At 40.4% G+C, this 20,547-nt stretch overlaps 1 protein-coding gene across 1 annotated transcript in view; it reads left to right on the top strand.

Annotated features, from left to right (window-relative positions):
- The first annotated feature begins 9,600 nt into the window (after positions 1-9,600).
- Positions 9,601-20,547, top strand: part of PPP2CB (protein phosphatase 2 catalytic subunit beta) — a 35,293-nt gene continuing 24,346 nt past the window's right edge. The window contains exon 1 of the mRNA XM_025886096.2: positions 9,601-10,104. Coding sequence (XP_025741881.1) covers positions 10,003-10,104 — 102 coding nt within the window. The 5' untranslated portion in view covers positions 9,601-10,002. The remainder of the gene's footprint in view (positions 10,105-20,547) is intronic.

The following is a 20,547-nucleotide window of genomic DNA, read 5'->3' as shown; positions in this document are numbered from 1 at the left end:
AAAAGCAGGGTGAGAAAATTAGTCTTTAGTCTGTCCCAATATTTTGCCCTGAAAAATTAGTGGAAGATCACAAAGGTAACATAGCTGGCTCAGCAGGTTATATGTGTGCATTTTCAATAGATGACATATTTGAAACATTACTTTGTTTTATTTCATATAGTTGATCTGTAAGAAAGGTTTAAGAGGGTGGGTATAGGCCCAGGAAATTATCACAGAAGTAAATGGTCTTGGGATAATGAGAGAGGGAAGGAAGGTAGAGAGCCTGCCTCTCATAAGGGATATGGAGCAGAATAAGCTTCAGCATAGCATTTGAAGAGAATAAGTGGGGACAGAGTCAATTTTGAAGACAGTGCCACCCATCTCCAGAACTTCTACATTTTGTGAAGTTGAAACTAAACCTGTTAAACGATTAATCCTTTTCCTCTCTCCAGTCCCTGGGAACGACCATTCTACTTTGTCTCTGATTTTGACTCCTCTAGATACCTCAGAAACAGATTCCTACAGTAGTTGTCTTTTTTTGACTGACTTATTTCACTTAGCATAATGGCCTCAAGGCCCATCCATGTTGTAGCACGTGTCACAATTTCTTTCCTTTTTAAGGCTGAACAGTATTCAATTGTATACATATACCTCATTTTGTTCATCCATCCATCCCTTGAACATTTGTGTTGCTTCCACTTTTAGGCTATTATGAATAATACTGCTATGGATATTGGTGCACAGATATCTCTTCAAGACTGCTTTTCATTATTTTGGATGTATACCCAGAAGTGTTACGGCTAAATCACATTGTGATTCTATTTTTAATTTTTCAAGGAACTACCATAATGTTTTCCATAGTGGCTCCACTATTTTACATTCCCACCAACAGTGCAAGAGGATTTCAATTTCTCCACATCTTCACCAACACTTGTTATTGCTGTATCATTTAAGTTTTTTTCTAAGAGAGAGAGGGTGAGCACTGGGGGGAAGGGGGCCAGAAGGAGAGAATCCCAAGCAGACTCCTTGCTGAGCCCAGAGCCCAATGGGGCTCCATCTCATGAGCCTCAGATCATGACCTGAGCCAAAATCAAGAGTCTGATGCTTAACTGATCGAGCCACCCAGGTGCTCCACTGTTTCTTTTTTTTATTTTTGTTTTTTCGTAGTAGTCATCCTAATGGATATGAGATGATATATCTTTGAATTTTGATTTTCATTTCCCCAATGCTCCTATTTTGCTTTTAACTCCCAAAATTCATATTATATATATTTTTTCAGCCAGTTTAATATTGGAAAAAATATGTCCCCCAACTCGATGTAATGTTTAACAACATGATGTATAGAAAAGTCTTATGACATTCCAAATGCATAGACCATTTAGAATCACATTTTTAGAAGTGCCCCAGGAATCAAAAATAGGATCGGTATCTCGATATCACAGCTAATACTCAGTGTGAACCTTTCTCAACTATTGCATGTTTGTCCTAAAGGCTTTTTTTTTTTTCGCATTTATTTTTCATGTGTAGCCCTTAGTTTGTCTAGAACATGTTGTGAGTACTATGCCGGATGAGAGCACATTGAAGAAAATTGCAGATAGACAAGAAGATAACTATGATATACAAAACTACTGTTTATTAAAACCATATTGTTTGGTGATCAGAAATCTATGTTTCAAGCATTTTACACTGAAACATGAGAGCCTGTTATTTGTACATGGGTAATTTATCATGTTTTTTTACATTTTAGGAAATTTGGGGTTGACATGTGCATTATAGTTTTTCCCATTTAGAAAATTGGAAAATGGGCTCCTATTGATGCAGAAAGACCTTGTTTTCAGGTAAGGGTTACTGATTTTACCTCTATTTGGATCCGAACAACAACAACAACAAAGTGTTTTAAACAGTCACAAACTTACAGAAAAGTTGGAAAAACTTTTACTCTTGAACCGTTTAAGGGTAAGTTAGTGAACTGATGCCTCACCACTCCTGAATACTTCAGTGTGTGTTTCCTACAAAGAAGGAAATTCTACGTAATGGTACAATCATCAAAATCAGGAAATTGACACCAGTATCTTACTACCATCTAATCCTTAGACCCCATGTAATCTTCACCATTTGTCCCATGAGTAGGCCTTACAGCAAAAGGATCCAGATTAGAGCCACATGTTGTGGGGCACCTGGGTGGCTCAGTTGTTAAGCGTCTGCGTTCCACTCAGGTCATGATTCCCAGAGTCCTGGGATGGAGCTCCGCATCGGGCTCCCTGCTCTGCGGGAAGCCAGCTTCTCCCTTTCCCACTCCCCCTGTTTGTGTTCCCTCTCTCGTTGTGTCTCTCTCTGTCAATAAATAAAATCTTAAAAAACAAAAACATATGTTGTATTTCATGGCCAGCTCTCTTTAGTCTAGAATGTCTCATCAGTCTTTCCTTGATTTTAATACCTTGACACATTTGAAACAATTTATACAATGTCCTTCAGTTTGAGTTTGTGTGGTGTTTCCTCATGATTACATCTTCATCTGGACCCCTGCTTTTCATAGTGAACAAACCTATACTTAGAGATAATAAACTAAAATGTAGCCTTGAAATGATTTAAGACCCAAAAATCACAGAAAGGAAAACAAAATGGACTTGACAGCAACAACAGTTTCTATTCAAAGAACTCCACAGAGAGATGACAGACAGAAAAGTTACTTGACGCAAAACTAAGGATTGACATACAGAACTTACTGCTGGAAATCAAACAAAGAATATTGAGCCTCCTGTGATTTGAATAGGCAAATCCCAGAAGATGATGCCCACATGGCCAACAAATGTATAATGAGATGTTCAAACTAACTTGTAGAGGAGAATGCAAATTATAATGAAATACCACTTCATACTCCTCAGAATTTAAAAAAAAATCGTAAAGGTAGATAATATCATTAGGGAAATAGATAAACTATAGTGGATTCATATAGTGGAATACCATACATTAAAAGTTAGAAGCTAAATAATACAATAATGGTCACCATTTAGTGAAGTTAGAAAAAAATGCATAGCACAATACCAATATATTTATATGCATATGAGGCACAATACTATATATTTTACATGGTTAATTTGAGGATATATGTCAAATACATTAAAGGATACTTTTCAAGGAGAGAAATGAGATTCTGTATCCAGGATGAAAGAGGAAAGTGAGGATTTTGCAGACTTGTTGACCATATGCCATTAAATAAGAGGATTAAGTATACCTGTGCGTCTGAGAACCAAAAGAAAGTGGGGAGTTAATTTCCATAGCAAACTATGAAAGGATATAAATTATTTCCATGAACTTAAAAAATTATGTAACTATGGCAACTTTATTTCTTAAAGTGTTAAGATGACAATAAGCTAAATATAGTTGTAACCAAGACTGTAAATGTCATAAGTTCACCTGTCAAAAGATGTATTAAGATAAAAAGTTAATGTGTTGCACTGTTCTGTCACTAATTCCATGACACTAAATGGATGTTTTGCAATTCATTTCAATTCTGACACCACATGGTGTTAGCACAGACCCCTCAAGTGAAGTGCAGAGTCCTTCACAAGACTGTCCCCACTTCAGGCTTTTTTTGGTAATTTGTACCCAGTACTTTGGTTTTTGATTACTTGAGGCACCTCCAGTTTCCAATTTCCAATCATTCAAAGCTTTCAGATCTTGACTCAGAGTTTATCTCAACACTAATTTTTAAATAATTTTATTATTTTTTAAAAATAATAACCCATCCAATTGTTTTTGTTAAGATTTTATTTATTTGAGAGAGAGAGTGAGAGCACGAGCAGGGAAGAGAGAGAATCAGGTGCCCTGTCAAACAGGGAGCCTGACACGGGGCTGGATCCCAGGACCCTGGGATCATGACCTGAGCTGAAGGCAGATGCTTAACCAACTGAGCCACCCAGGTACACCTAACCCATCCAACTCGACATTTACTCCCTACCTTGCCTGTCAGCATCAGCACTAATAAATGTACCAGCATGTTTCTTAATTACTGGATTTTTGCATCTTAATTTCCTTGAAGGCTCATGTGAGAAAACATGCATAAGTGAAATTTGAGTAGATATACCCTCTGTGTTTGTGACAGACTGTTCTTTGCCTACTCAACAGTGATTCTTAGTTAGAAATGCATTTCTTTGCTGTTAAACCCCAGTTTTGTTCAGCTACTGCATGGAGAGCCCTTGAAATAGGCAGAAGATACATCCCTGCTCCAGACCTAGGGAATTATTCATAATTATGCCAGTCATAGTAACCTAGTTTGGGAGAAAAATGAAAAAAGGACAAATGCAAATTAAAAACACATCGAGATTCTATTTCTCACCTATCATATTAGCACAATTTTAGAAGCTTGACCGTGTACTCTGTTGGAGAAGGTCTGGGGAAACAGGCACTCTCATACACTATGGGAGTGTTAGGTTGCAGAGCAGAAGTCAATATCTAATGAAACTACATACTTTACTCTCTGACCCAGTAGCCCTACTTTCAAGAATTTAAATCCCCCAAGGGGCGCGTGGGTGGCTCAGTCGTTAAGCGGCTGCCTTCGGCTCAGGTGAGCCCCGCATCGGGCTCCCTGCTCAGCGGGAAGCCTGCTTCTCCCTCTCCCACTCCCCCTGCTTGTGTTCCCTCTCTCGCTGTGTCTCTCTCTGTCAAATAAATAAATAAAATCTTTTTAAAAAAAGTAATTTTATTTCTGCTTGCATATAGTTTAAGTTACTTCTATCCTTATTGATTTAATTTTCTTTTTCATATGTAGAACATAATATAAACTTTCAAAAGTAACATTTATCCAAAAAGGTGAATTCAGAAAAATGTCCTTCTTTCCCTTATCCCTTTCACCCAGTTCTCTGTGTGGTAACCAGCTTCATTGTTTTCTGCTTTTTCCAGTGTTCTTTTATGCAAAAATATTCATGTATATTTCCCCTTCTTTCTTATGCGAAAGGTAATATACTCTCTTGTACCCTGCTTTTTTCAATGTAATATTTCATAGAAAACACTCCTTGTTGGTTCATATAGATTGTCCTCGTTCTGTTTACAATGGCGTAGTCCTCTACTGGTGTATGTAACATAATTTGTTCAACTATGCCTAAATGTTTGGGCATTGAGGTAATTGCCAAGGTTTTGCAATTACAAATAATATATTTACATTTTATATTTTGGGGAATTTAAATTCTTTTTTTGAAGATTTTTTTTTAAAGATTTTATTTATTTGACAGAGACACAGCAAGAGAGGGAACACAAGCAGGGGGAGTGGGAGAGGGAGATGCAGGCTCCCAGCCCAGCAGGGAGCCTGATGCGGGGCTCGATCCCAGGACCCTGGGATCATGACCTGAGCCGAAGGCAGTTGCTTAATGACTGAGCCACCCAGGCGCCCCTAAAATTACTTGTTAAATGAATACAATAACCACACTGAAATGAAGAGTGGGGAGAGACCAAACCAAAATAACTTGAACACAGCACTTTGGCTATAAACCCTCATTCTAAAAGGGATTTGACTGATCTAAGATGTCACTGATATTAAGATGGGACTCAATTTCAGAGATGTTACACTATGAAGTAAAACAACCACCACAACAACAAGGGGCACCTGGACAGGTCAGTGGTTAGGCATCTGCCTTCAGCTCAGGTCATGATCCCAGGGTCCTGGGATCTAGCCCTGCATCAGGCTCCTTGCTCAGCGGGGAGCCTATTTCTCCCTCTCCTTCTGCCAACTCCCCCTGCTTGTGCTCTCTCTCCCTCTCAAATAAATAAATCTTTAAAAACACACACACACAGTATCTTAGAATCAATGGAAATTAGAGTTAAAGCAATAATCCAGATAACTCAAGAGTATTAGAATAAGCACCAAAGGTTCCTAGGCTGTCAGAGAAAGGGCTCTCCTGAAGCTTATGATAAATAATACATAAAAGTATATGTAGGGGCGCCTGGGTGTCTTAGTCTGTTAAGCCGCAGACTCTTGGTTTCGGCTCAGGTCCTGATCTCAGGGTTGTGAGACTGGGGGAAGTCAGCTTCCTCTCTCTCTCTCTCTCTCTCTCTCTCTCTCTCTCTCTCCCTCTGCCCCTCCCCCACTTGCGCACACACACTCTCTAAGATAAATAACTGAATATTTTTTTGTTAAAAAGTATATGTATATTAGGGGTAATGAGATTATTGTTTAATTGGTACAGAGTTTCTGTTTGGGGTGATGAAAAAGCTCTGGAGATGATAGCGGTGAGAGTTGCTTAACGTTGTGAGTGTACTTAGTGCCATGGGATTGTATGCCTAAAAATGGTTATAATGAGGGCGCCTGGCTGGCTCAGTCAGTGGAGCATGTGACTCTGGGCCTTGGGGTTGTCAGTTCAAGGCCCATGTCAGGTGTAGAGATTACTTTAAATTTTTTTTAATTAAAATAAATAAATAAAAGGGGCACGTGGGTGCTGCAGTCGGTTTAGTATCTGACTCTTGGTTTCCACTCAGGTCATGATCTCAGGGTTGTAGGATCAAGCCCCGTGTGGGGTTCCGTGATCAGCTTAGTCTGCTTAAGACTCTCTCTCCCGGGGCGCCTGGGTGGCTCAGTCGTTAAGCATCTGCCTTCGGCTCAGGTCATGATTCCCAGAGTCCTGGGATCGAGTCCTGCATTTGGGCTCCCTGCTCGGTGGGGAGGCTGCTTCTCCCTCTCCCACTCCCCCTGCTTGTGTTCCCTCTCTCGCTGTGTCTCTCTCTGTCAAATAAATAAAATCTTAAAAAAAAAAAAAGACTCTCTCTCCCTTTCCCTTCCCCCTCCCTGCTGTGCTCTCTCTCTCAAATAAATAATCTTTTAAAAATAAAATCTTAAAAATAAAATCCTTTTTTCTTAAAAATAAAATGAATGCTTTTGTACCCAAGTAACACAATGTGTAAAATATTTGAAACGTGTATATCAGGCAGCCTATAAATCAGTACTAAGGAAGTGACCCCCAAAAAAGGAAGTGATAAACAATAAATAATGAGCACTCAATTCACATACATGATCTAAATGTCAAAAAAATATGAAAAATTGCTCAACCTCACTAATTGTCAAAATATCATACGATTTTCCACCTATCATTTAGTCAAAGCATACAATGAATAGTATCTGGATGTATCAGACAGATTTGTGTTTAGAAGTAACAAAACCCCCAGATGAAGCTTAAACAGATATGAGAGGTTTTTTCCCCTGATGATAAGTTTGGAGGTAAGCGGTCCAGACTGCTATTCTGGTTTCATATCGCCATAAGGAACCCAAGTTCTTTTTCTCTTTCTTCTTAGCTCTCCCTAACATGTGGTCTTTAACCTCTTGCTTTTTTCTGGTGGCTTCAAAATGGGTGGCTCAGATGGTTATGCACATATATACATGCATGACAGAAGCAAAGAAAAAAGAAAGATGTTTAAGAATTATAGGTTTTATTTTTAAGTAAGATGACTTTACAACCAAAATACCAAAAACTGATAATGTAATCACCAAGTCCCTTGACTGCTCTACCAACCTCAGCTTTCCCGACTTCCATCAGACCGCAGAGGTCATAGAACATAAAGCATGGGACAGACTTGGGTGTGCATTCCTACTCCACAGTTACTATCTGTGTGACTTGGGTGTGTTTTAAAACCCCTCTACAGGGCGCCTGGGTGGCTCGGTTGTTAAGCGTCTGCCGTCGGCTCAGGTCATGATCCCAGGGTGCTGGGATCAAGCCCTGTATCGGGCTCCCTGCTTGGCGGGAAGCCTGCTTCTCCCTCTCCCACTCCCCCTGCTTGTGTTCCCTCTCTCCTTGTCTCTCTGTCAAATAAATAAAATAAAATCTTTTTAAAAATAAATAAATAAAACCCCTCTACGTCTGTTTCTTCATCTATAAAATAGAGGATAATAGCAGTACCTGTGTCATAGGATTACTGAAGGATTAAACAGGAAGATACAAGTAGAACATGTAGCATCTAGGAAGGACTCAAAAAAGCATTCGTTTTTGACAGTATAACTCGACTAAACTTTTCAGATGCACTATTTTCACAAACTTGTTTCCCTACCTCCAACTCTAAGAACATTCTGTCACATGAATTCCAAACACATTTGCTTCTACCTCAAGGACCTCCCTCCCCAAACACTATCCACAGTTCCCATTTCTCCAGGCATTTTTTACTGTTCTCAATCCATTTTCTCTAGGAACGTTGAAAATACCATCCTCATTTGCATTCTGAGCTTTCCAGGTTTGGCTGAAATTCAGCCTCCTTTAAACCTTTATAAACTAACATCCTCCATGACCGCAATATCTATTGAAATGATATAGGTGCTCCTTCTCTTCATCACCTTTTCATGGTTTGTCCTTCACTTGGTTTGGTACTATTTACAAGTCACTTGAATATCAGGATGTCTTCCAGCCTCATTTCTAGCCACATGACCTATTTCTATTGATAGAAGTAGCTTTTCAGACCATAATATTTAACACATGTGTTCTTTACAAAAAAAAAAAAAATCCTTGCAACTTTTTTTCCTCTTCAGGCAGTTTCAAGGTTTTGCCTGGGAAGAAGGTTCAAAATTCAGTTCAAATGCCACCTTCCTAAAGCTTTCTGTAACTGTTGCCCAGAGGCATAAGGCATTTACTATGTTGTTCTCATACTGTCCTATTGGATAGGCACTTGTAAAATGTTTCTTCATAACCTGAAAAGGTAGGCCTTACTAAGCCCTTTTAATAGATGAGGAATCTGAGGTTGGGGGAGATTTGGTGATTGCCCAAGGACACAGCTATGAAGCTGGCAAAGCCAAGATCAGACGACTTGCCTTCTGACAGAGGATGTTGCCTCTCACCTGCGTTGAGCGGCAGTAGTATGTGCTTAGCATCTGCTCTACAAGGGACGTGGCAGTTAGCAGTTGCTCAATAAATATTTGTTGAGTGTACAAATCATTGGAACTCAGTAAACACCGCAGAAAATGCAGCAAAGAATACTGGAGCTGGAAGGGACACAGATTGTTATACAGAAAAATCATGAAAGAGGGGCGCCTGGGAGGGTTCAGTCGGCTAAGGGACTTCGGCTGGGGTCATGATCTCGGAGTCCTGGGATCCGGCCGGCTTCAGGCTCCCCTCTGGCGCGGGGTCTGTTTGTCCTTCTCCCTCTGCCCCTCCCCCCACTAGCGCTTGCTCTTTCTCAAATAAATAAAATCTTAAAAAAGAAAGAACGAACGAAAGAAAGAACGAACGAAAGAAAGAAAAATGGAGGCTTCAAGATGTTAGGGTCCACAGCTAGTTAGTGGCAGAGATAAGCCTAGAAAGAATTCATACACCAAATAAACAGTATTATTGAAGGCTTGCTACGGAGGAGTGCTAGACTCTGGGGAGACAACGTTGCCAATTCCTCTCCAGAGCGCTGAAATAGCACTGCAGGAGACCAAGGTGGGTCTAAGTTCCCAGAGAAAAGGTGTGAAGGAAGGACCAGGAGATATTAGTCCCGACCCCAAGTTGGGAAGGAGGATAGAGAAGGGAGGAGGGGAAAAACGGAGCCACCCCCGGCGCCCTCCCCCGGGGCCGTTTATCCGCCGAGCCACACGGGGACGCTGCATCCTTCCTCGCGTCCCAGCCCCGGCGGCGCCGCCTGCTCGCTTGTTCCCGGCGGAAATGCTCAGGCGATGACGGAAACCCAGAGGGAGGGGAGAGAAAGAGCGAGAGAAGGGGCGAGAGAGCCGGGAGAGGCCGGCGCGCGGGAGGTGGCGGCGGTGGGTGGTTAGCGTCCGGCAGGTGCTGCGCCGAAGACCCGCGCCGCACCGCCGCCAACCTCTCCGCGCCCTTCACCCACTCCCAGGGCGCGCAGCCAGGCGGGCGAGGGTCTTCTGGAGGCCGCGCGCCGGGAGCCGCCCGCTGGCCTTGGGCGGGGCGAGGGGCCCGCAGCCGCGCTCCCCCGCTCCCTCCTCTCCCGCTGGGAGCTGGCGGCCGCGGCGGCGGCGGGAGAGGGGAGCGGCGCCCGGGGCGGGGGTGGGAAGGGGCGGGGAGGGGGGAGGGAGGCGGCGGGCAAGGGGATCGGGCCGCCATGGACGACAAGGCGTTCACCAAGGAGCTGGACCAGTGGGTCGAGCAGCTGAACGAGTGTAAACAGCTTAACGAGAACCAAGTGCGGACGCTGTGCGAAAAGGTAAGAGAAAAGAGGAGAAATGCGGGAGCGCTGGGCCCGCTGGGGGCGTCCGCGGCGGTCCCTCCGCTCCCCTCCCCGGCCTGTTCGCGCTGTGCTCGGCGTAGCCGGTCCGGGGCCCCGCGGGGCTGTGTCTCCTTCCCGGGACGCCCACCTGGGCGGCGGGACGGGCCATTCCAGGACCGGGCTTGAGCTGGCCTTCCCGGGCTCCTCTGTCTCCCCTGGGGACCCACCCTGCGGCCCCGTCTGGAAGCTCACTTCACTGGCCTCAGGGGCCCGTGTAGACGGGAGGGGAAACGTGGCACCAGGAATCCACGCCCTAGATTTTATTGGGGTCACCGACGCTCTCCTGGGGATTACTGACCCTAACGTTTCACACGAGGACTGGCGATCTCGGCGCTTTAGAATGCCGGCAGATTAACATAATGCAATCTTTTATTTGAAAATGCACCGAAAGTTAACCTGGATGATGTTAGTGCTAATGAACTTGTTAATAGATGTAGGGTTTTTCTCAAGTGAATCGGGCCCTTCAAAAATCACTAACTTGGAATGTGTCAGGCGTTTGTTTTTAGAGAGGTGGGTGTAATGGCAGACTGGTTTTTAAATAGAGGTTGACTTTGGTTTAAATAGACGGTGACTAGTCTTCGCACTGACTCTTGGAAGCGTATGTTGATTGTCAAAAACGAAACAGTGTGTCTTAAGTTTGACGACAGTGATTACTGTTTTTGTAGCCCATTTCAGAAAGTTATTTCTATTTCTATTGTACGTAAAGTGTTTGGGGATTTTGGTGGTTGTTTTCCTATACCAGAGTAATAAAATATGCAGGTGGTTAACTGCTTACAGTCGTTCTTGATCGGGTGATCTTGGGCCACTTTCTGAATTCTGTATCCATTGTTTTCTTAACCGCTGGAATTATTTCACACTCTTTATCTTTAAAGTCTAGAATTTTTCTCATTCAATTTTTATAATCTGGACTAAATGTCACATTTTTATGTGGAAAGGTGCTATATGAAAGAGTAACAACGTTATTCTTAATGTTGGGTTTGTTTGTATTTTTAAGGCATAATCTTTAAGACCTTTTTGATAGTTTGTGTTTGGAACTCAGAATGCCTCAGAAATACATTGGAGAAGGAAATAATAGGGCACTCTTAAAATTATGCAATTTAGGGATGGAGGAATAATAGCTAATATTAAGTTAGAATAGTGTTTTTAACAAGTATGTTATCTAAGACCTTTATATATTAAATAACTCTTTGTTAACACAGGAGAATTTCTGTAAATAGAACTGCCAAGCTAATAGTATTTTTTTTATTTCTGGAACAAACATTACTTACAGCTTCAAGTCGACATTCAGTTTTCTTGTTTGATAACCTATAATTTCATGAGTCTTAAAATTTATATTTTAAATTGCTCTCTCAGGGTCTAGTGTCAGCATTAAATTTTGAAATACCTAGTTTTGAAATTAGTTGAGTCTGTTAACCCTGCTATGGACATTAGATACAGACTTGAAGTTACGGACAAAGTTCGTGTTGAATCAGTTTTTCCCTTTGACTCTCTGATAATTTTAAGATATATTCCTGGAGAAGAATATTGTACTGCTACTCAATCACACTTAAGTCTTTTTTTTTGTTTTTTTTTGTGTTTTTTTTTTTTAAGTTTTATTCATTTAACTAATCTCTACCCCTAACGTGGGGCTCAAACTCACAAGCCTGAGATCAAGAGTGAGATGTTCCTCCAACTGAGCCAGGCAGGCGCCCCTCAATCACACTTAAATCTTGAGGAAGCTTTCTGTATTTGTCAAGAGAGATTATTTGTACTTCAGCTCTTAAATAAATTGGACTACCAATCCCTAGGACCTTTTAGGTCTATATTTAAGCTTATATGTTCCTCACTTAAAAAAAAATTGTACTTATCCACTAAACCTGAACTTTTATTTTTTTAAAGTATTTGAGAGAGAGCGAGCACTCGCGGCGGGGAGGGGCAGAGGGAGAGGGACTCAGTGCAGAACCCAATGCAGGGCTCCACCCCACCACCCCAAGATCACGAGATCACGACCTGAGCCATAACCAAGAGTCGGATGCTTAACCAACTGACCACCCAGGCACTCCTAAACATGAATTTATAAGTGAAAATCCCCAATCATTTAGCTTTGGCCTCTACCCCTTGTTGCCAGTGGAATGCAGAAGTGTAGTATTCCTTTCTCTCTACCCTTTTGAGCAGAGCTTGGTTTTACAATCGTCCTCTAGCTACTGTGGCGTTCCTTGGTGGCATATATATTCTATCATCTAACCTTAGTCTTTGGTTCCATTTTATATCTCTATCTCTAACATTCTTTTTCCTGACAAGTGTAATGTTTACTTACTGTAAACTCTGGTATTCTGTGTATCTGGCTCCACCCAGTCTCTTTGACCTCTGATTCCTTTTTTGTAAGGTAAGTGTAACATTTGCCTATCTCCTAGGATGCTTGTGAATATTAAAATACTATCTGTGTAAAGTACATTAAGCAATAAACTATTCTAGGAAAAGCCACATAAAGATAGCTGTTTTATCTTGTTTTAAATCTGTCATCTCATTTTCTTTTGGGAAAAGATGCAAAGTAAATAGATGTGTTGACATGACTTCTCTGTGGAGAATGTACTTCAAAAGAGGTTTTATATATAGTGGTTGTAGAACCCTGAAAAATACAGTTGCAGTATTTCATGTGATCCCTGTTATATGAAGCACAAAGTACTAGGACTAGTAGCAATTTTGTGAAGTAACTTTAAACTCTTTGCCTTCTCTCCTTAATGCTTCTTCTCCCTTTCCAGGTCAAGAATGGTAGGCTTATAGAAAGAATATAAAAGAAAAATAAAATGTTAAACCTAGTTACACAGATCTTCTTTTTGTTTAATTCTTTGTGACCGGATTGATTTTTGGTTTTGTTTTTTTCTAATAACATGAATTTTGTGGAGTCTACTGAAAATATTACTCTATAGGAAGTTGCATTAGATGGTGGTGATTTTTCCCCTCAAAATTAAATTCCTGTTTGGGGCGCCTGGGTGGCTCAGTCGTTAAGCGTCTGCCTTCGGCTCAGGTCATGATCCCAGGGTCCTGGGATTGAGCCCCGCATCAGGCTCCCCTGCTCAGCAGGAAGCCTGCTTCTCCCTCTCCCACTCCCCCTGCTTGTGTTCCTTCTCTCTCTTTGTCTCTCTCTGTCAAGTAAATAAACAGAATCTTTTTTAAAAACAATTAAATTCCTGTTCTAAATCAGGTTGCTTAAAAACCGAAGGAGTCAGCTGAAATTGAGACCAAAGTAGTACTGATAAAAGCCCTATTTTGAGGTAGTGGCAAAAATAAGATCCATCCTAATGCCAAATAGGGAAGAACTACAAAAATATGAGTATGGATGTCCTGTCCTTCGAGGTTAATTTCTGTGCAGAAAAAAATTGTTTACATAAAATAGTAAGGCACATTTTCTGAGAGGACTAGCTCTTAAATTAGCAGTCCAGTTTTTGAAGCTAACTGCAAATTTGATTTATGTATATAGAGAAACTGTTTCTGTGATTCATTTCTGTAACAGCAGTGTGTACAGTAATTTTAAAAGATAGTGTGTCTCGAGAGCCAGTTTGGCACCGTTCAGGACATTGTGTGACTAGAACTATATTTAACTCTTGGTAGCATTGAAGAAGAGAAACTTTTCAGGCTCTTTACCTAATAAACTTTATTTTATACTGAAGAACCTCAGTAATGATACTCTTAAGTAGGTAGGGAAATTTAGCCTGTTTGTGTGCTCGAAGATCTTAATTCTGATGATTATAAAGTGCCTACTTAGAAAAATTTTAGGCTTTGTAGTAATATAAATACATAAATATTATGTAAGACTAATGGTTAGGTTTCTGGGTTGTGGCTTCAGCCTTAAAATAGAAATATCATTAGGATATTACTTACCTCATTACTGTGGAATAGCATGCTTAAATTCCTGAACGCCTGAAACCATCTTAATGAAATCTAGATTCTAGTAAAAATGATTTTTGTGCATAGAGAAAAATCTCTTGGATTACTTTTTTTTTTTCTTGACAGGTTGTAGCTAAAAATTAGTGGTCTTAACAGCCAGAAAACCTAACTGGTACTTCATCTTAATTTCCCTTGAGCTTTGGTGGTTCATTTGACAGAGTCTAAAATGCAGTGATGTAGAAAGTAGCTCCTTCCTTTCTTACTATAACACAGAATGACCTGATTACAGTGGAATATGAGGTTAAAACCCAATTCTGGTGACTGAACCAATTGTCGTTTTCCACACTTACCTAAGCTAGACTCTCAGCAGACAGGTAAAGAAACTGAAGCAAACTAGACTAATATGAACTGCTAATGACTAGAGCAGACTTAAAAATCAGTTCATTTCTCGACTTTATATGTGATGTGTGAAACAATATCTGTAGATAAATGAGTCTACATTATATATATTTTTTCTACATAGAGTAGTTTTTTTGTAGCATATGCCTTCTAATTTGAAGACCTGCAGAAATTTTTTCTTTGCCATCTTTTCTTCAGGATAAATACTGTGGGGGACTTAGTGAATGAAGTCCTTCTTTGGTAAAAGGAAACCAAATACCAGACTTTGAAGATAAAATTAATGCCAAAACAATCACTGTGTTTTAGACGATATAAACTATATTTATTTTCTGAAGTTAGTCTTTCTAAGAAGAATGGCATTAAAATCATAGACGTAATCTATTGTGTATGAGAATTTGAGTTTACTTTAGATTAAATAGGAATTTTGAATTATTTTGAACTGATTTCCTTATAATTCTCCTTCATGTAAGTTAAATGTAAACCTAATGTTCTTTAAAGTAACTTGCATAAAGAAATATTTTCTTTCAGGGGCGCTTGGGTGGCTCAGTCGTTAAGCGTCTGCCTTCGGCTCAGGTTGTGATCCCAGGGTCCTGGGATCGAGCCCCTTGTCGGGCTCCCTGCTCCGCGGGAAGCCTGCTTCTCCCTCTCCCACTCTCCCTGCTTGTGTCCCTGCTCTCGCTGTGTCTCTCTCTCTGTCAAATAAATAACTTTAAAATATATATATTTTTTTCTTTCGCACTATTCCTTTACTGATGATTAAATCTTGTCTATACTTCCTATAACATTACTTTTCAAGTCTAAATTTCTTTAATAATCATATTAAGCTAGGGAATGAGGTCAACTTATTACAGATTTGGTTACTTTTCTAGGGAATGGGGAAGCTGAAGCTTAGAGTTGGTTTGCTGTCTCCTGTAGTCTGGGACAGTTTATTGCTTGCAGACTGCCCTTTGACTGAAATAACTTGCGCAAAAGAACTAAATGATAATCTTGCGGTGCAATCTGAGATAACTGACTTGCACTACATAGCACTATGATATAGTACAACGAAAGTGTACAAATTCCATTGAAGATCTGCTAAATAATGTTGTTTTTTTTTTAAGATTTTATTTTATTTGACAGAGATAGCAAGAGCAGGAACACAAGCAGGGGGAGTGGGAGAGGGAGAAGCAGGCTTCCCAGTGAGCAGGGAGCCCGATGCGTGGCTCGATTCCAGGACCCTGGGATCATGACCTGAGCGGAAGGCAGACGCTTAACAACTGAGCCACCCACGCACCCCTGTTTTATTTATTTTTTTTTTTAGATTTTATTTAATTATTTGTCAGAGAGAGCACAAGCAGGGAGAGTGGCAGGCAGAGGGAGAAGCAGACTCCCCGCTGAGCAGGGAGCCTGATACAGGACTCGATCCCAGGACCCTGGAATCATGACCTGAACCGAAGGCAGATGCTTTAACTGACTGAGCCACCCAGGCGCCCCTAATCTTTTATACAAAGACAGTCATTTTATTTTGAGAATGGATTGGGAAGGTGAGATTGTGTCCTCACCAATTCGGGGTTTTTTTTGTTTTGTTTTGTTTTGTTTGTTTGTTTTAAGATTTTATTTCTTTATTCTTAGCAGGAGCCGGGGAGGGGGGTGCACAGGGAGAGACAATCTCAAGCAGACTCCTCGCTGGTTACAGAGCCCCCCATGGGACTCAATCTCACCACCCTAAGATCATGACCCTGAGATCATGACCTGAGCAGAAACTGAGAGTCAGATACTCAACCACCTGAGCCACCCAGGCGCCCCTTGCCCATGTAGTCTTCTATGAAACTTTGTTTGAAGTGACTTTTTAGCATGCAGTTTTTTTATGTGCCAAGGTAGTGTGTAGGCTCTCCTTTAATTTTGCTCTTTCCGTTTCATAGAGAGGAAAGTAGTTACAAAGTTTCTTCTATCTTTGAAAGATTTCCTATGGAGGGATAAGGAGAATTGGCTCAGAATTGGCTTGGTGCAGTCTTGTCTTTGCTTTAGAAGCAGGAGAGGCACTTGTTCTGTGGAAATGAGAAAGAAAAGAGTGGCGAATGAATGCTGTCATTGTGGGTTTTTACACCATATATTCAACAAATTTTAGTTGTACTCCTATGTGCCAGATGCTGTTCAAAGTGCCAGAAATTCAGCTGTGAACAGAAGAGGGGACAGATGATAAACAGATTTAGTAGAATGCCAGACAGTGATTCTTGGTAGGAAGAAAAAGCAGAGGATAGGGGAGTGATGGGCTTGAGTTGAGGAAGCTCTTTTAATAGAGTGGTCAGAAAGCCTTGCATGTTATTCATAAGGTGATTTACTTTTGTGATCTGAAAGGGTATTGCAGGAATTAGAGGGCACAGTTCCCAAGACTGCTCTCATGTGTGACTGCATGTTCAGTGGGTTCCAAAACTGCTCTTCCAGGTTCAGTAATTCACAGGAAGGCCTCGCAGAACTCACTGAAAGCTGTTATATTCGTGATTACAGGGGAAGAATACAGATTAAAATCAGCCAAGGGGAGAGACATGTAGGGCAGAGTTCAGAAGGGCCTGATATCTTCAATCTCTAGTTCCTTCAGAGGCAGAACAGACACTGGGTCACCAAAAGCCCTCATCATAAATCAACTTGTTAGACTGTCCAGTGGTCAGAGCCCCCAGGCAAAGACACTCACGTGAATCAGGACATTCTGGGGCCTGGCAGTCACCTTCCAGTAGGCAAGAGCAGATGCCAGACCTCTCTGTGAGTAAGATTCTTTACATAGACTTTTACTCCATAACAAATTTTAGGTGACAAGAACTTTAATAAATAAGTGAAAAATAATGCCAAAATACATGGGTAGATTTATCAGAATCATAGTGTGTAGGATATGAGGTTATTTTCCTTCTGAGTTGTATATTCTTTGTTGTAATTTCATAACATTTTCTTGATTCTGTAAACTCTTTGAAAATGCAGAAAGTTAGCCATTTAATGTTTAAAATATTCTTTCCCTTTTTAAAAATTTCTACTGGACATTTTAGCATTTTTGTATAGTCAAAATGGTCCAGCTTTTCCTTAAGCTTTGGAAAGGAAATAAAAAGTTCAGGTTCCTTAATTCCATCCCAGAGACTGATTATGGCTTGGCAGGTCCAAAAATCTGCATTTTTAAAGACATCACAAGTTTTGTTATCTAGAAGTTCCATATTGCATTTTGAGAAATGCTGGTTTGAGAAATATGCTAAGATTCTGATTTACCTTTTTTCTTAAGTTTGGATCAGCTTCCAACATTTTCTCCTTTGTGCTTTCAGTGTTGCAAGATGTCTCTGTGAGCTTCTTTACTGAGATTTTTGCCAGCATCACTTCCTCTGGGATATCTGCATTCTTTTCACCACAACCACTTTCCTCATATATGTCAATAAGTTTTCTTATTTATGTCACTAAGTCTGTTTCCTGGATACATATCTAGAGTCTCTCCAAGGGCAGCAGTATCCACATCCCGCAGTCAGCCATTTCTTCTATATATTTCTTTTTCTTTTCTTTTTTTTTGGATTTATTTATTTATTTATTTATTTATTTATTTATTTATTTGACAGAGAGAGACAGCGAGAGAGGGAACACAAGCTGGGGGAGTGGGAGAGGGAGAAGCAGGCTCCCCACTGAGCAGGGAGCCCGATGCGGGGCTCCGTCCCAGGACCCTGGGGATCATGACCTGACGTGAAGGCAGATACTTAACCAGCTGAGCCACCCAGGTGCCCCTATATATTTATTTGAGTTTCATTTCCAGTTTTACCACTTTTCATTTCTTTGCTGCAGTTTCATCATTGTTGACCAAATCCTCCTTTTGAGTATCCATTTTTGTAAAATGTCACATGAGTTTATTGCTAAAAGGTAAGGAGGCAATGCAGCTATACATTTTGTTGTCTGGGTATAAACCTAGTAAGAAATATGCTATGACCCATCCCTAAAAGACTTTGAAAGAAGTAATGTGATTGGTTATTGATTATGATGCTGCACCTTTTGTTTATGTAGTGACTTGTATACTTGTAATTTTTAATTACAGTAAATTACTGTGGTAACTTAAATTTGAACCACGTTGTTGGGGGCCCAGTTTAACTAAACCTTGGTGACGAAATTCGTGCATATAGGAACTAATACAAAGTGAGAGCTGCCTATATTAAAGAGAAATGATTGGGAGGATTCAAGTCCACTGAATAATTTTGTTCTAACTCCATTGGGCTACAACAATATTTCACACATTTCCCTCACCCTGGGAAAGAAACTCTGCCATTAGCAGTCACTCCCCATTCTCCCCTCCCCCATCCTTGGCAACCACTAATCTGCTTTCTTAGACATTTTATATAAATGAAATCATGCAATATGTAGTCCTTTATGTCTGGCTTCTTTCACTTGGCATAAAATTTTCAAGAATCTTCCATGTTGTAGTATATATCAGTACTTCATTCCTTTTTATGGCTGAATAAAATTCCATTATATGGTTATAGCTCTGTGATTGTTTAATTAAGTTATTGCCATCTGGAATTTTTTTTTGAAGTTTAAAATTATTTTTTCAGATTTAAAAAGTAATACGTACTTTTAAAATTTTTAAACATCTTACAACTGTAGGGGAAAGAACACCCACTTTCCCTATCCACTGCCCTCCTACCTCAGAGACAAACATGGTTTTCCACACCTTGTTCTTTTTTTTTTTAAAGATTTTATTTATTTGACAGAAAGAGACACAGCGAGAGATGGAACACAAGCAGGGTTAGTGGGAGAGAGAGAAGCAGGCTTCCCGCTGAGCAGGGAGCCCCATGCAGAACCCTGGGATCATGACCTGAGCCGAAGGCAGATGCTTAATGACTGAGCCATCAAGGCGCCCCCCCACACACCTTGTTCTTGATGTGCAAAAGACATGTGTTGGGGAGAGGGGTATTTTTGGTATATTGTTTTTGTTAAAATGGGATCATTGGTATAACATCCTAAAACTTTTCCCTGAGCAGTATATCTTGACTTATGTACATGCACATACCTCATTCTTTTTTTTATTTCAACAGATTATGTGATTTATTGTTATGTATGTTTCCAGGCTTGCAATTGCTTGGCATACAGACACTTGACTGTTTTTTGTTTGTTTGTTTGTTTGTTTAAAGATTTTATTTATTTATTTGACAGAGAGAGACACAGCAAGAGAGGGAACATAAGCAGGGGGAGTGGGAGAGGGAGAAGCAGACTTCCCGCCGAGCAAGGAGCCTGATGCGGGGCTTGATCCCAGGACCCTGGGATCATGACCTGAGCTGAAGGCAGACGCTTAACGACTGAGCCAGCCAGGCACCCCCAGACACTTGACTGTTGCTAAACTGAAAGGAAAGGTTCACTTCCTTACATTGAAAAAAAAAAAAAAAAAAAAAAAAAGCTCTCATTTATCATTTATGGAAGAACCTTGTAACTATATGGCTAAAGTCAAAAACACAAGAAATAGTAAGTGTTGCCAAGGATGTGGAGAAAAAAGGAATCTTTGTGCACTGCTGGTGGGAATGTAAATTGATGCAACCACTGTGGAAAACTGTGGAGTTTCCTCAGAAAATTAAGAATAGAATCATCATACAATCCAGTAATTCCACTACTGAGTATTTACCCAAAGAAAACAGAAACACTAATTAAACAAGATCTGTGCACCCTTATATATATTACAGCATTATTAAAATGGAAGCAAATACCATGTGATTTCACTTATAGGTGGAATTTCAGAAACAAAACATGAACAAAGAAGAAATGAGACAAAAAAAACAGACTCTTCAATACAGAGAACAAATTGGTAGTTACCAGAGCGCTGGGGTGAGGACATGGGTGAAATAGATCAAAGGAGAGTACAAGTACCTTGAACACTGAGATGTATAGAACTGCTGAATCATCCTATTTGTACACGCAAAACTAATATAGTACTGTGTGTTAACTGTACTTGAATTAAAAAAAAATAGATCAAATGTCATTTATGGAAGAACCTTGTAACTATAGGAGGAAAGGCACCCTACTTATATTAATTTAGCTCTGTAGGATTTTTAACTTCATTTAATCTCACCTCTTTCATAGATCAGTCTGTTCTGTGGCTTTCCTCAGGTGAATTTACCTATAATTTTT

This window comes from Callorhinus ursinus, unplaced genomic scaffold (assembly GCF_003265705.2).
Source record: "Callorhinus ursinus isolate GAN/ISIS: 27379988/994484 unplaced genomic scaffold, GSC_fseal_2.0 scaffold17, whole genome shotgun sequence".
Classification (NCBI taxonomy): domain Eukaryota; kingdom Metazoa; phylum Chordata; class Mammalia; order Carnivora; family Otariidae; genus Callorhinus; species Callorhinus ursinus.
Note: the sequence above shows the minus strand (reverse complement) of the source record. Positions and strands in the feature narration are given on the sequence as shown.